Below are 16,105 nucleotides of genomic sequence, written 5' to 3'. Positions count from 1 at the left end.
TATAGTGTGTTTAATTGATGGTAAAAAGACATTTTCATTTTTTTTCCAGTTTTAATTAAGTCTTTCACCATTAAGTATTGTTAGTTGGAAGTTTTTAAGGTGTCCGTGATTAAAGAAGTTACGTTTCATTCCTAACTTGGTGAAGTTTTGTTGTTGTTGTTGTTTCTTGAGGTGCCAAGGATTGAACCCAGAATTTTATACATGCTAAACTAGCACTCAAACCCTAAGTTACATCCCCAGCCCTTAATGAGGTGTTATTAAGAGTTGTTCAATTTAGTGAAAAAACTGTTTTTAAAATTTAAGCTTTATTATGTAGCTTCCCCTTTACTTTATTAATATGATGAATTACATGAATTATGTTTTTTGTGTTCCTGAGATATTGGTCTGTAATTTTCTTTTTAATGTCTTTGGCAGGTTTTTGGTATCAGGGTTATGCTGACATCATGAATTATATTGGGAAGTCTTCCCCTCCTCCTCTTATAAAAGCATTTGGGTATGATCCTGGTATTATATCTCTTATAAAATATAATAAAATTTGCCAGTGAAACCATTTAGGTATGAAGTTTTCTCTCTGGAGAGATTTTTTAAAACTTATTATTTAAACTGGGCATGGTGGCACACCCTGTAATCTTAGCTACTTGGGAGGCTGAGGCAGGAGGATCACAAGTTTGAGACCAGCATGGCAAATTAGTAAGACCCAGTCTCAAAATAAAAAGTGAAAAAAGGGCCAGGGGTGTTGCTCAGTGGTAGGGCACCCCTGGTACAATCCCCAGTATCAAAATAAAAAAATAAAATAAAATAAAATAAAACAAAACCTAAAAAACTTATTTGAATTTATATGGGAATATTTTTATAACAATTTCAATCTCTTTAATAAGTATATAACTATTAGGGGCCGGGGTTGTGACTCAGTGGTTAGAGTACTTGCCTAGCATGTGAGGCACTGGGTTCGATTCTCAGCACCACATAAAAATAAATGAATAAAGCAAAGGTCTATCAACATGTAAAAATATTTAAAAAATAAGTATACAGCTATTAAATTTTGTTATTTTGTATTGTGTTGTAGTGACAATTTGTGCCCTTCAAATGTGTCGTACTTTTATATTTAGAGGGTAGTAATCTCTTTGGTCTTGTTGCACTGTGCTGGGGTTCCAAACCCCGGTCCTTCCGCTTGCAAGCCCTACGAGATGGGCTATATCGTCAGCACGGTAGTAATCTCTTGATAACTGTTTTCTTAGTACTGGGAATTGAATCCCCAGAGGTGCTTAACCACTGGGCCACATCCCTAGTCCTCTGTTAGCCTTTATTTTAAGACAGGGTCTTGTGAAGTTGCTCAGGACTCACTAAGTTGCTGAGGCTGGCTTTGAATTTAGGATCCTCCTGCCTCAGACCCCTCAGCCACTGGGATTAGAGGCGTGTGTTACTTTGACTGACTCTTGGTATCTTTTCATATTCAAATTGCTCAAGATTGGCTGAAAGGCACTTTAACTGGCTTTTGTGCCTGTTTAGTATGTCTCTATTATTCTGTTTCCAGGTTCATTTTGTATCTTCTGTGATCGGTCCTAGAATCAATCATTTTCCAGGGATGTGTGGTACCCTTTAGTGAAGAATAGTATTTAGAAACCCAAGATTTAAACATTATTATTTTGCATCTATATCTATGTATTTTGATGATCCTAGGTTCTCACTGATACTTTTCAGTCCATTCAAACTCTACAGAATTTCTTCGAGATTTCTCTATTTTTTTATTCCCTTTTTTAATGTAAAAAAAAACTTTTTCGCGGTTGTTGTTTCACTTTCAACACTTTGAAAAATATTTTTCCCTTGTCCTCTGTTTTTCACTGTTTATGGTGTGAAAAGCCTGCCATTATTTATATTGTTGCTCTGAGTTATATAATATCCTTTTTCAGAATTTGACTGCTTTCAAGATTTTGTCTTCGACGCTGTTTTTCAGCTTTTTGTGGGGAGGAGGCATATACTAGGATTGGCACTCATCCACTGAGCCACATCCCCAGATATTTTTATGTTTTATTTTGAAACAGGGTCTCACTGAGTTGCTTAGGGCTTTGCTGAGTTGCTGAGATTGGCTTTGAACTTGCAGTCCTCCTGCCTCAGCCTCCCCAGCTGTGAGATCACCCACACCCAGTGTTTTTTCGGCATTTTTGATGATTTGAAACTGGTATTTTCTTTGTATTTAATCTGCCCTGGGGTTTGCTGATCTTAGATCAATAAGCCAACTGTTTTCACTAAATTTGGGAAATATTTGGACACTATTTAATAACTTTTTGGTATTCCATTCTCTTCTCGCCTCCTCAGACTCCAGTTATACATGTTTGATCACCAGAGATTGGATTGAGACTTCTTTTTTCTTCTTCCTTTCCTCTCTTTAGATTTATATCATTTTGACTGATCTGTTCTCAGATTCATTGTACTTTCTTTTACCAACTCCAGTCTGCTTTTAAAGTAAGTGAGCATATCTCACCTACTGAGGTTCCTTTCAAGACTACTCTGCCCTTCCCCTAATTTCTCCCTACTCTAATTCAATCTCCAGTGTGTTTACATTGTTTTAAAATATTTCCCATCGTTTTTAATTATTATATGGGGAAGATTAATCTAATAGAAACATTTCTGCCAGTATTATAACCAGAACTCTCTAACTCAAAGTTTTATTTTATTCTACATACTGATTGCTTCTTAAATGTCTTTTTTTTTTTTTTTTTTTTTTTCTTTCTTTCTCTTTTTCTATTTTTGGTGGTGGTGCTGGGGATTGAACCCAGGGCCTTGTGCATGTTAGGCAAGCACTCTATCAACTGAGCTATATCCCCAGCCCCATAAATGTCTTTTTAAAACAGTGAGTTGCATTAAAAAATATGTGCACATATACAGTTAATGTTTGTTGTATTAGCACTGCAAAGGAAATACTGAACCTTGAGCCCAGAATATATTTATATCACTAGTCGCTATTTATATACTATTTTCAGATGCTCAATTTATTTTAATGTGTCTCGAAGTAATTTTAGCTTAAATGATATAAGAATAAAATATTTGCTTAAAATTAAAACTAATTTTATAATATTGATGGGAGCTATATATTTCCAGTAATCTCTTTTTTTTTTTTTTTTTTTCTTTTCCTTTTCTTATATTGGGGATTGAACCCAGGGGCAGTTTTATTTTTATTTGAGGCAGGGTCTTGCAAGTTGCTAAGCTGCTGAGGTTTTCTTCCAACCCACAATCCTCCTGCCTCAGACTCCCAAGTCGCTGGAATTAAGGCAGATGCCACCTTTGCTTGGCTAATTTTCCTCCATTAAAAAAAAAATTATTTTATCTTCCTCTATTCTTTCCAAAGAATGATAAATGCAGACTTTTAAGTATCTGTGTGTCCAAGTTGATTATAATGAAGTGAATAAACAAATAAATGGCAGGAGACATTACAACTCTTCCTTATAGAATTCCAATGAATAAATGTGGAAGGAAAGAGACATTTAAAAATTTACCACTAGAACATCACAGTAAAAAATTACCATAGGCAAGATCCACCAGTGGATACTAGAATAAACAGACAAAAGCTGATGTAGAAACAGAATATTTATGTAATATTTCCCAAAATATTTCTCCTGATATATTTAGTAATTTCTGCAGGACAAATACTAAGTTTACAATGGATAGTCTTTGCAGACATGACCATAGCCAAGTGATCAAGTTAACATCACCAGAAAGACTTACCAACATATCTTCTGATTTGATGCAATAAGAAGGGTACATCACCTTTGAAGTATCCTCCTTGATAACCTCAGTCTGATCATGAGAAAACTCAAATTGAGGGAAAATCCTATCGATTAACTGGTCAGTTCTTTTCAGAAGTGTCAGAATCAGGGCTGGGGTTGTGGCTTAGTGATACAGTGCTTGCCTAGCATGTGTGAGGCACTGAGTTTGATCCTCAGCACCACATAAAAATAAATAAATAAAATAAAGGTATCTCCATCTACAACTAAAAAAGTTTTTTTTAAAAACTTTAAAACAAAAAGTGTCAAGAGTTATAAAAGACAAGGGAAGACGGAGAAATTGGCCCCAAATTAGAGGAGATTAAGGAGGCATGAGAAATAATACAATGTGGGATCCTGAATTAACCCTGAACAGAAAGAGAACTTGAATGGAAAACTAGTGAAATTTGAATAGGACTGCACTTTATATAGTACTAAATTAGTTTCTATTTTGATAATTGTTCTATAAGACATGAACAAAGGAAGAGCTGGCAAAAGGTATATAGGAACTCTTTACTATATTTGTAGCTATTCTATAAACTTAAAATAATCTTAAAAAGTTTTTTAATGGATTCTTATTATTGATATGAGATTTTCTATTACTTAAGATTTTCTCCCTTAATTTCAACATGAACGTTTGTTCTACTGTTTTTCTGAGACAATTCTCAAGACCAGCAGCATTAATATCAACTGGGGACCTGTTACACATGAAAATTCTCAGAAACTCTGGGGAGGTGACTTAGCAATCTGTATTTAGCAATCCTCCATATGATTCTGATGCACATAGAAGTTTGAGAACCATGATTTATACCATCAGTAAAAAACTGAAGTAAAAGTAAACCTAATATATTGGCTAGTTGTTAATAATGGCCATAAAGTATGACTATGGTATAACCAATGTTTTTAATCTATTTTAAATTTATTTTCTATAGTTCATTCTGTTTTATCTCATCTCCTAAACAGGCTACCAGATGTAAGATATTAAGATTGAATCTAGAATCTCTCTAAATTATTTCTTGGATATTTCAAAAAAATTTTAATCTGTTATTCTAAATAAGAAATACATCCTCTTGCTCCTGAAGGTTTGTGTTATTGTTTGTTGTTTATTTGTAGTGCTAGGGATCAAACCTGTTCTTTCAAGTCTTGACAGGTCTTGATGCTTTGAAGATTTATCTTAGACTAGTTATTGTTTTAAACATAACCAAGTTCTTAAATTTTACATTTAAAAGATGCTACATAACCATTATTACCACCTTTCAACACCCACAATGAGCCACTGCCCCTCACATACCTGTTCATAGTCACATTGTTGACTTTTGTGGACTTTCACTTTGTGTCTGTCTCTTTACCCTTGTCCCTCAGCTCCCGTAAGTCTGAAATTTATGAATAATCTACTGTTATGCTGATTTTGAGAAATAGAGCAGAATCTGACAACTGTATATGGTAACATTTCAATTTTAAAAAACTGATTTTTTTCTCTTTATAGACTTATAACAACTGTGCCAGACTCTGCTTAAACCAAGAAACAGTATGTCTAGCAAGTACTGCTATGAAGACTGAAAATTGTGTGGCCAAAGTAAGTAACAATACTCACCGATACTTAATATACCGCATCATAACAATACTATGTCTATAGGCATTTTAACTCAGTACGGCTACTAAAGACTTACATAGGCTTATATATTATTTAAAAAAAGAATAGAAATAAACATCATTTTATCCAGAGGAGATTGAGGTTGGGTTTTTCACCTCTTTTTAATTACAACACAATCTTTTATGTATTCTGCTCAGTCTTCAGACTGATTCATGTGTTGGTTGATACTAGTTATAGATTATCATGGATCAGTGAGAGTATGAGATAGCATGCAGTTATTTTTATAAGTTCCTCATAATTTTTTAAATGCAATTAAGTATGGCAGTACCAAAATTGAAAAAAAAAAAAAAAAAAAAAAACAGTATAAAGAACATCATTGCTAAGAATGTGAAATATGCAATAGAAAACCCAATTATTATGTCACTATTTTTATATTTTGAGTGACTAATGTTAAAAACGCTGCTTTTGACAATCTTGATCTGAGTGGACAAGTGGATTTAGTCATGCATATGGGCTACCTCTTTCATATAAATATGTGCCATAGCTATAGCCTATATAGAAAATAATCATAAGTGTTAAGAGATCTGAAGCTTTCCCTGTCAACCAGTACTCAGGTATCTTTAATTACTCAGGAACTTTGACTTAAATCCAAGTGTCAATTATTTTTATTTTCCTAGGAGTAATTAATATTCAGAATGGTCTCTGTTTCTAGACTTGTATTTTACTTATCTGCAAAAATAATGCCTTATGGGCTGGGGATATCGCTCAGTTGGTAGAGTATTTGCTTCGCAAGCACAAGGCCCTGGGTCCAATCCCCAGTACCGTGCCAAAAACAAAAAATAATAATAATAATAATAATAATGCCTTGTAATCACTTAGGGATTTGTTGTTGTTATAGCTATCCTTAGTTTATTTGGATACATGCAGACCCTCAATACTTACTTTTACTCTTTAGACAGAACTAGTCTCCATCTTTACTACAAAATCCAAAGGATAGCTCTCTTAGTCCTTTCAGACTGCTATAATAAAAATATCATAAACTTGGGTAGCTTTTAAACAACAGTAATTTATTTTTTACAGTTTTAGAAGCTAGGAAGTCCAAGATCAAGGTACCAGTAGATTTGCTGTCTAGTGAGGGTTCACTCTGCTTTATAAATGGAACCTTTTTGCTGTAGCCTCACATAATGGAAGGGATCAGCCAAACTCTTTGTGGTGTGTGTCTCTCTCATGTTCTTTCTGCTTCTCTCTTTCTCTCATGCTCTCTGTCTCTCTCCCCCTAAGCCTTTTTATAAAGGCTCTGTTCTCATGAATTTAGGGGTGGCATAAACATTCAGACCATGGTAACAGTAATATTTTTTATTATTTTTATTTTTAAAAACATGCATTCATCTCTGAGCCTATTTTATCAACTGAAAATGTATTGTATAAAATATTACCATTGGAATAATCCATATAAGAAATGCAAAATATTTATTATTATGGTTACAAAAAACAGAGTTCATCAGTTAAGTGCTTAAATTCAAATGTCTTAATAATTTGCTATAAAATTATTATAAATTGCATATATTTATTTTTTCAATCATTTATTCATAACTCGCAAGTGCTAATTGACCCTGTTTTTTATACAGCACTTGTGTATACAGGGATGCAGTTATTTTAATCTTTCTCCGATGTTGGCCATACTGCTCTCACTTTCATCACAAGATGACTAAACAGGCAAAAATCTTAGTATGAACAGCAATCCATGAACAGAGTGACAGTTTTAATGACTTTCATTGAGAGCTGGCCAATATGAGCATCTGTTCCTTTTGTTTTCGCCATACTTGTAAGCCAGGATTTCTTAGGCTACATAGTAATGTTTAGTGTTATCTGTATGATGTGGGGTTTTTTTGTTTCTCACGCCCCTGTACTTCTCAGTGTTGCATAGTTAGAAATCTTTGGCTGGTGACAATAATGGCATAATTTCTTCCATGCTCTTGAATGAGGAAGTAAGTTGCTCATGCTGCTCATCAGTCTGTTTTACTTGCTCCCACATAGTGACCGTCTCATTCTATTCTATTTAACATTATTCTGCACCTATGTCCTTTCATTATCCCTTTAAAAAATTCTAATTCAATAATTTTCTCTTAATTTCATATTGTCAACCAACTAGTTCTTACTCTTGGCCCACAACCTGTCTTCTGGTTCATTGCTTTGTAATTTGAGCCAAATAATCACGTTGATCAATGGCAAATAAAAACATGTAGCTTGAAAAATATGTTTATCACAACAACCTCCAATGAAGTACCAATAGCAATGGGAATAGTGAAGAAAGTTTTCCTTTTGTTACATATGTTGTATGTGTCTCATGATTTCATAATATTTCTGTTGACTTCATTTGTTGCTTGACCTTTGAAAGAGATGACTTGCCCATATTTTTGTAGGTCTGCAAGCTTGTCCTATTTTCTGTTCTTACCTTTTGCCCTTAACTGAATATTTTCATCTGCCTCCATTTTGATGTGACTGCTATGATTTCTTGTTAGTTTTGTTTTTTCACTTGGTATAAGTGTCTATTGTTGATTCAGATTGTGCTCCAGAATGTCCAACCATTTCCACATGATAACAGTGATACCACCCCTGTTTGTCCATAAGTTCAAAACAACTGAATTCTAATGCACATATCAATTTGTAAAAAATAAGTTATTTAAAAAATCCAAACTAAAACCAAACCACTCCCCGGCCCCAAAAAAAAAAAAAAAAAAAAAAAACTGAATTCTAATCAGAGTGATTTTGGTTTGGGTAGAAATTCCAATTATAGTCTAGAACTTTATTACTGAATGCTGTTTATGTGAGTTTTAGAGAAGACTTTAAGGCCACTTATTTCCTTAAAAGCAGAAAGATTATATTCAGACTCTGTAAAATATCTTCTTTGCCAGAAATCTTAGTCTTACTGTAAGACAAACTAAGCCACCCTTGGCTGACAGTGTATCTCCTAAATCTTTAACTTGAAGAGGTCTACACAAAATATTTTAAAATAAGAATGGGGAGGTCATTTTATCAATATAACAATTCAGCTAATATATAGAACATTGAAATGTCTCTTTATATTTTTTTCCAAAAATCTTTCTCCTGATTATAACCCTGTAGTTGATGAGATTTGTGTTTGGGACATGATGATCTCTATATTTATTGTAGTTTTAAATGAACAGTCATTATTGACTTTCAGCTTAGCTTTAAAATCTATAATCACATTGTTACCTAATTGTTAACCTTCATGGTGTTTTAATTAGTAAAGAAAACTAACTGGAAAACTGGAATATTTTTTATGTTATCTCTTTACTGAATTCATTGAATACTATTAAATTTTTGGTTATAGGTTTCTTTGAAGTTTGCCCTTACTACACCCACACATTATCACAAATACACACAGTTAATACTAGTTATTTGAATACATCTACTTTGATTCTTGACCCAGATAGAAGTTCTGCCTCTTTATATTTTGAAAACGAGCCTCTGCAGTCCTGTGTAAATGTTCTGTATTTTTGTTGTTGTTGTTTGTTGTTGTTTTGCTTGAGACTCATAATCTGTTTGAAACTGACTGAGACAGAAAAATGTGATGTTCCTTTCCACTCACTCCAGATTTTGATAGAAGACTTGTTTTATTTATTTCCAAAATTATATCCGCAGGAAACAAGCTGTTTAAATTCAGATTATGCTGAAGCAAAATGGTCCTGGTATGAGAAGCAACGTGCTGTTTTACGAGCACAGAGTCCCTTTTCTCATAACTGATTGATAGTAAATATTTTCCTGAAGAATTATTGCCAACCATGAACAGTGCAACTGTTTCACTTTTTTTCCGTGCTACTTGCTGTACCAGCCATTGTCGGTAATTAAGATCTACAATTCACAATGCAGACGTTTGCACTTCCTCTGGGTCTGTGCTATTTATAAGGCATTTCAGCTGTTCAGAGTTTCTTTTGAGTTTTAAACTACATGTTAACAGGCTTCTTTAATATACTGTTCCACAAGTAGCGCGTCAGATGGTCTGTTCTTCACACAGGCGCCTCTGTTAGGTCTACACATTAGCTTTGCGGGGAGCACAGTAAGATTTAATGGTATCATGGAGGCTGGTGTGGTTGGGAAAGCTCTGGAGTGGGACATGTTACATATTAGGCATATCACTGTATCAAGAAGGCAAGAATAAAGTTTAGAAGTAAATTTTTTTCTTTTGTGTTTAAATGTTCAGGGTTCAATCCCCAGCACTGCCAAAAAAAAAGAATCCATATGTTTAAATGTTCTTATGAATTTAATGTGTTAATTGGTTTACAGAAGTTTTGAGAAATAGTCAATAGTGACTTTCCCAAGGTCATTTTCAATTAATAAGAGAAACAAGGACTCCTCTTATGGACAAGAGTATGGATTTGTCAGATTAAGCCTGTAAAAATATACTTCCTTCTAGATGGGCATGATATTTAAGAACACAGGCATGGGGTACCAAAATGCATCAGCAGATTGACTGCACATTTGTTGTGTAATCAGCTTCAGGAACCCAGAGTAGCATATGCCATTGTTAAGGAAACTGTAAATAGGGATCCTGGTCTGTGTTAATATTGGAAAAATTCAAGCCATTTTCAACCCAGAAGAGAGTTAATTAAAAAAAAAAAAAAAAAAAAAAGTCTAGACCCCAACCCAGAATCTTAATGAATTGTGCCCTAGATTCAGAGTAACTGCTTGCATAGTCTCCTTGCTACTGGCACTTGTTAAATATACAAGAAAAAGAGATGGAAACCTGAAAGTTGTTAACAAAATGTGTTTAAAACTTTGCCCAACTTACTATTTTTAAGCGTGAAGTCCAGCTACATTCCTTATGCACATTGATGTGAGCTGCTTCCAGCTGAATTGATCTGCACCAAAAAGCAGGACATAGGTTTCATTTCTGACTTTAGATGGTCTTTAAATGTAGACAGCTTTTAACAAAGTCATTCCCAGGAAGTTTTATTTGACAAAACCTAAAACTTTTTGCAGTCCTTTGAAACTGCAGTATTCCTATAAACTTCTCTCTCCTAGTGAACTCTTTATGAACCTTTTTTAAGATAGCAGCAGCAGAGGTTCAGCTGTTGGGAACCACTGATCTATTTGACTGAGGCGCTTCAAGATGCTAGAATCTACATTTCTGTCTAGCCAGGGAGCTAATAAGATCGACTTTGTCTTTGTGGATTGATCTAGATTAGCGTGAGATAAGCCCAGTCAGTGTCTGCCTCCGTATAAAAGGAAAGGTTAAGGGGGAAAAAGGAGAAAGAAGAAAGTTCTTCATCAAGAATTGACTGCAGTATTGCCTGCTGATGCATGTCGGATCACCCGCACAGAGAGATCACATGGCTTCTCCAAAAGTCAAACGATCAATTCGCCTCGTTTTGGCTCTGTACTTAATGCACAAACAGTGCGATCTGCGGGGCTGTAATTGCATTGTTAGGGCCAAGGAACAAGCCTGTGCCTTTTCAGCAGACAGCTGGCAGGGAGAGAGGCATGTTGTTAGGAAAGAGAGAGGCAAGGCAAATAAAATTACTGCTAACGCTCAGAGATCGGCAGGAGTCCTACTTGCCTAATCTTACCGGTGGGAGCAAGCGGCTGTTGTAATCCAATTATAGCAGCATAAGCAATTTGTTAGACACTCCGCATAATGTAACAATTTCCCAATAAACTCTGACTTGTAATAACGTCGGCAAGAGTCCGCATAAATCTGCCCGAATGGTGGGGGCTGGAGCATTCGGCTGGGGGCTTGTAATTGGCGCCATCAGCACGTTTTGCGGAGTGCAGTATGGTGCAGTCTTTTAGTGCAGGAATTTTAAGGAGAAAAGCATGGCACACGTTTCTTGGAGAAAGAAAAGTGGCCATTAAAAGGGGAGCAGCAAGAAGGGCATACTCTTGCCTTCACATTACCTAGGAATCTTAGTGTAGAAACAAAACGGGAGGAAGCCATGTTTCCTTCTAATACTAAGGAGGGGAAGGTGGGGGAGTGTGGGAATTAAATTCCTTTATTTAAAAGCATCAGTTTCTATTATTTATACCCTATTTCTTCAACCTCCTAAAAAGCTGTTCAGGCATCAAATGATATACCCAGTCTTTTTCTAAAATGTTCTTAGCCAAACCTAGGAATGCCAAGATTTAATGTATTTTCTTCTAAAGTTTAATATTTTTTATAGCACGAAAATATATTTTCTTTGTGTCTAGGACAAATCTTTTAAAGATATTATCTCATTGAATATCAAACCTTGCTGCAGAGTTCTGCTTTAAGAAAGCATCAGTTACTACTAAAAGGTTTTAAACCCAGTTTGCTTACCTGGCTCTACTGTGGTGCTTATGTTCAATTCTGAAATATTCTGAATATCTGTGATACTAAGATTATAAATCAATCTTGTTGAAAACTTACACCGTAAAGAATAAAACCTTATTTTAAAAAAGTATACCTGTATGATCATTATAGAAATAATTTTGATTCCTAAGTAGTAATGTTTCTATATTATAAAAATATTTCTTGCTATATAGCAAATGAAAGCTGTCCTTGTTTATGTGTTAGTGTTTATAGTCACAGAATGGAGTTTCTTATATATGCAAGGTGTAGGAGGCGAGGAATACTTACAGATTTGAACTAAGTCAGATTTTCCTTCTACCAAATGTGAATCAGATGTTGGTTACTTTCTAATTCCAACCCACCCCTTCATTGCTATATAATTCATGTCAAAACCAAACTTCTGATATAAAAACAGAATTCTTCAAAATATCCTGTTGCTGTGGGTATTATCACAATAAATATTTACTTTCAGTATAAACATTTCCTTCTATTGAAGCAAATGCTGCCTTGTTTGACTAGAGCTACATCAATAAACTGCAGTGCCTCTAATAAAGCCACTCAGTGTCTGGGTTTAACTAATGGCTGATTTTCATGGCTTTGACAGTGAGCTGTGTGCGTTATTTTCTCCTGATATTGTAAAAATAATGAGAGCAAATTAGAACAATCAGTTTACACAGATAGCTCCTGATTGGAGGCGATGGGCAATATGGCAGCAGGTAATCCATCTTCGGGCTCCTGTCACATTAACTTCAGCAGTGTGAAAAGATCAGGTGGGGTAAGCAGGGATCCTGCCCAATCGGAGCACTGAAATTAATGAGAAGAGTGTTGTTCTGTGATCAACCTTTTAATTAGCAAGACTGGAAATGGAGGGCACGATAGAGGGTGCAATGAAGGCAGTACCACAGCTGCACAGTGCCAGGCACAATTTCTGAAAAGGGAAAGTAAAAAGCTGTGAGTTTTATATTGCCCTCTTCTTTCTGTATTTAGGCATTGTGTTTCCATTGTAGAAGCTGCTTTACAGACTTCAAGAAACATAACCACCTTTTCCAAAGTAATGTCACAAAAATGGTTGATATATTAATAATCTATACACTAGACTTCTGTCAGGGATCATAACCTTATACCACTTTTTTCTGATATTGTGGGGATGATAACAAGGTTACTATTTTAGCATAACTAAGCTTTAAATGAATGAGTCAGCCTTTAGACTTATAGATTTTTTTCCTCTTCCTCCTATAAATACCATATTGGATTGATATTCAGTTCTCAATTACATAAACTGAAATAGCACAGCCCCAATACTGAGAAGTCAATGGCATAGGAAATATAAAAACAAACAGCAGATTTCCAAACAAACAGAATCAGGAAAAGAACACAATTTAACTATGCCATAACTTACTGCCTAGATTTTGCTCCTCTTTTAAATAACTCAATGTGACAGAAGGGCTCCAAATCAGAAAACCCTTATGCTACTTGCAAGGAAAACTCTACTTTGGAGGGATAAGGTAGGGGGAGATTGACAAGGCAGAACTTTTATAAAATTTAATTCCTAGTATTACCTAATTTTCAAAAAATCAAAATGCAAAATCCAGAGAAATGCCAAAGAAAGTGCTGCTAATCAAAATCCTAAATTTTCTGAATGAAATCCACCCATTTTTTTTCTAGACCATTTTGGAAGGCCTTAACTTTAGGATGCCAACAGGATTTGCTGCAGTGTGTTAATTTTTATACTTTAAGCTTAGTGGTTTATTGTAAAAGTAATAAATATAATGTTAGGGATGTAAATAAATTAAGAGTGTTCTAGCCAGGCACAGTGGCACATGCCTGTAATCCCAGTGACTTGGGAGACTGAGGCAGGAGGATCACGAGTTCAAAACCAACCTCAGCAACTTAACGAGTCCCTGAGCAACTCATTGAGACCCTATCTTTAAATAAAGTACAAAAATGGGCTGGGGATATGGCTCAGTAGTTAAGCACCCCTGGGTTCAATCCCCAGTACCAAAAAAATAAAAAATAAAAATAAAGATGTGTTCCAAAGACATATAAAATAGATTTTTTTCTTGATATTAAGAGTTATTTAAGCATTTAAAGTATTAATACATAAAAGCTAGTTAACAGGTACCCATCTGAGTACAGAATTATTAGGAAAGAGCCAAAAGTGTAATATGAAGTATTTAGGTTAGGTATAAGGCAATCTTTTCTCATCATAGTTAATAGGACTTCTTTCATCATATTTATGACTAATGTAGATTGAATCCATCATAATATGTATAACTCTCTAGCCCTGCAGCTGACTTAAGAGAAACTTAAGTCTCTAATATGCCTCCATGCAAAATTCACAAAACAAAAGCTTCTCACTTCCTTCTAGTACCTTCTCTCTACTCCCCTCAAAAAACACCTTAATACAGTTTGGGATTTTGTCAGAGCAGAGTTTTTATTTTTTGAAACCAATAGTGAGCTTTCCCTGAAAATATTCACATAGACTTGAATGGATCAGTATCTTAGGATGGTACTAGTGTCTACTCCCTCCAACACACACTTCCAATATACTGGTGCTGCTGTGCATATTAATATTTTAAAGCCCATTGTTAGAATTTTGCAGTATGTTTTTTTATTATACCCTAATCTGGCAGAGATATTTTTATTCTTAGAGTTGTTATAGGTTTCTGTGGCTGTTCATGAGTGTAAACATTCTTTCCTCTGCTAGTTTTTCGATTCCAGAAACCTGGGCTCTTAAGCTCTCCATGAATAAGTTTGTTCTTAGTCAGACAGTGTAAAAAGATCACTTACAAAGCTTGTGAAACTTGAGCCTTCCTTTTGAACATTTCAGTACCCATGAGCTCAGGATCTGTACATGTAAAATTTTATTCTTATGTTGTGACTTCAGTTTGTAAGGCAAATAAGCTATGAATTTAAAACTCTTCCACTCTATACCATGTTCCTACAAAAATAAAATTGTGTTTTCCCTCTTTCCTTAGAGTCAGGAGTTCTGTCTGATTTAGTGATCCTGCCAATATTTGTTCCTGTCATTAGAATGTTTTTCCAGAAAGTTTTGCTTAAGATCAATGTTAAAAAGAGGGCCCATTTTTTAGTGCATATTTATTTGTTTATACCAGTATTCAGAAATGTTCAACTGTCTGAATAACCAACAACTCCATTTTAATTTCCTGATAAAGCTAAATTGCCAAGTCACCTTAAATTCAACTAATCCCAAAGTAAACCATTGGGTCACCTTAGAGAAAATGTTATTGGTCCTTTGAAGCTCACCCAGTATACCTTTATTTAAAAATTTTATATTCAGAACCAGTTGAATCTGTGAAGCTATTATAATCCTTTCTAAGTTTTTCTTCCCTTTTCTCTCCCCCATTTTTTATTTTAGAATATGATTCCATACAAAGATTTTTAAATTCCATTTTCTTTCTCATGTCCCATGGGAGACATTTAACTATTTTTTTTTTCTTCTTACTTTTAGTTTTGTGCTACTCAAAAGTTTGAGGAGGAGATACAGTAAAATTTATTGAGTCCCTGTGTTTGAGCCCTATAGTGCTCAATTATGTGTTAGCTATTTCAGTACTCATGTGAACCTAATGAGATGGCTATTACCCATAGTTTATAAATGAAGAACCTAAAGCTTAGAGACGTTAAACCTTTTCCTAAGTTTTCATAATCTTTAAGTTGTACCGTCAGTTTTTGAATCCAGATCTTTCTGACTTCAGAGTCCTTACCAGATTGCCCTTCAGAAATATTTGGAGGCCCCATGCATTTCTCCTACCAGTCCACTTGCCCCTGCCCCACCATTAGGTTGCATCTATAGCTTTGTTCCTTTTGATGTAGCACTTTTGACATCTAACAAGTGTTATTTCCTTATCTTCCCCCTACCTCTCACACTTTTACTGCTTTTAAATAATCTTGTTCAGGTTGAACTAGCCTATATTTAAAAAACAACTATCTCTTTTCTAAATTACCCAGCCAATAATTCTATATATCTTTCAATGCTTACTCAATAATAATCACTTACATGAGAAACAGTATACATGTCTTTAAAGTATCTAAGATGACTTGATGACTCGATATTAATTATTCTGCTTATAAAATGAATGGGACATTATTAGATAACCTTTCAAGGTGGTGACTTATTCCTTAGTAATTATTTTTAACTTCATTTTGGAAAACAGATATCATCCTGTTGTGTGTCAGGATTGGCAGTGTAAGCACACATTGAGTCCTTTCATAAGAAAAAAAAAAGTTTTTTTCTACTTAGACTTTATTAATTCTGTCAGTTAAAAACAGTATCTCTTAAATCTTCAAAGCCCAAGTCTATCTGATTACCCTTCAATAAATATTTTTATATTTTTCTTCATACTTCTAGATGGTTTGGTGATTATGAAGACAGGATTAAGGTTCAGGGTTTAAATGGAC

The 16,105-nt window shown here is 34.7% G+C and overlaps 1 protein-coding gene across 8 annotated transcripts in view; it reads left to right on the top strand.

Moving 5' to 3' along the window:
• The window catches only part of BTRC (beta-transducin repeat containing E3 ubiquitin protein ligase), a 176,934-nt gene that overhangs the window by 105,605 nt on the left and 55,224 nt on the right, over window positions 1-16,105 (top strand). For 7 of the 8 annotated variants that reach the window (XM_079137960.1, XM_079137959.1, XM_079137958.1 and 4 more), the window contains one exon: window positions 5,248-5,337. In XM_079137960.1, coding sequence (XP_078994086.1) covers window positions 5,248-5,337 — 90 coding nt within the window. Of the gene's footprint in view, window positions 1-2,444; window positions 2,464-5,247; window positions 5,338-16,105 lie in introns of those variants that run through there. The other variant, XM_079137963.1, reaches the window with a different exon arrangement.

This window comes from Sciurus vulgaris (genome assembly GCF_902686455.1).
Source record: "Sciurus vulgaris genome assembly, chromosome: 4".
NCBI lineage: Eukaryota > Metazoa > Chordata > Mammalia > Rodentia > Sciuridae > Sciurus > Sciurus vulgaris.
This window is presented reverse-complemented; position numbering and strand designations above follow the sequence as displayed.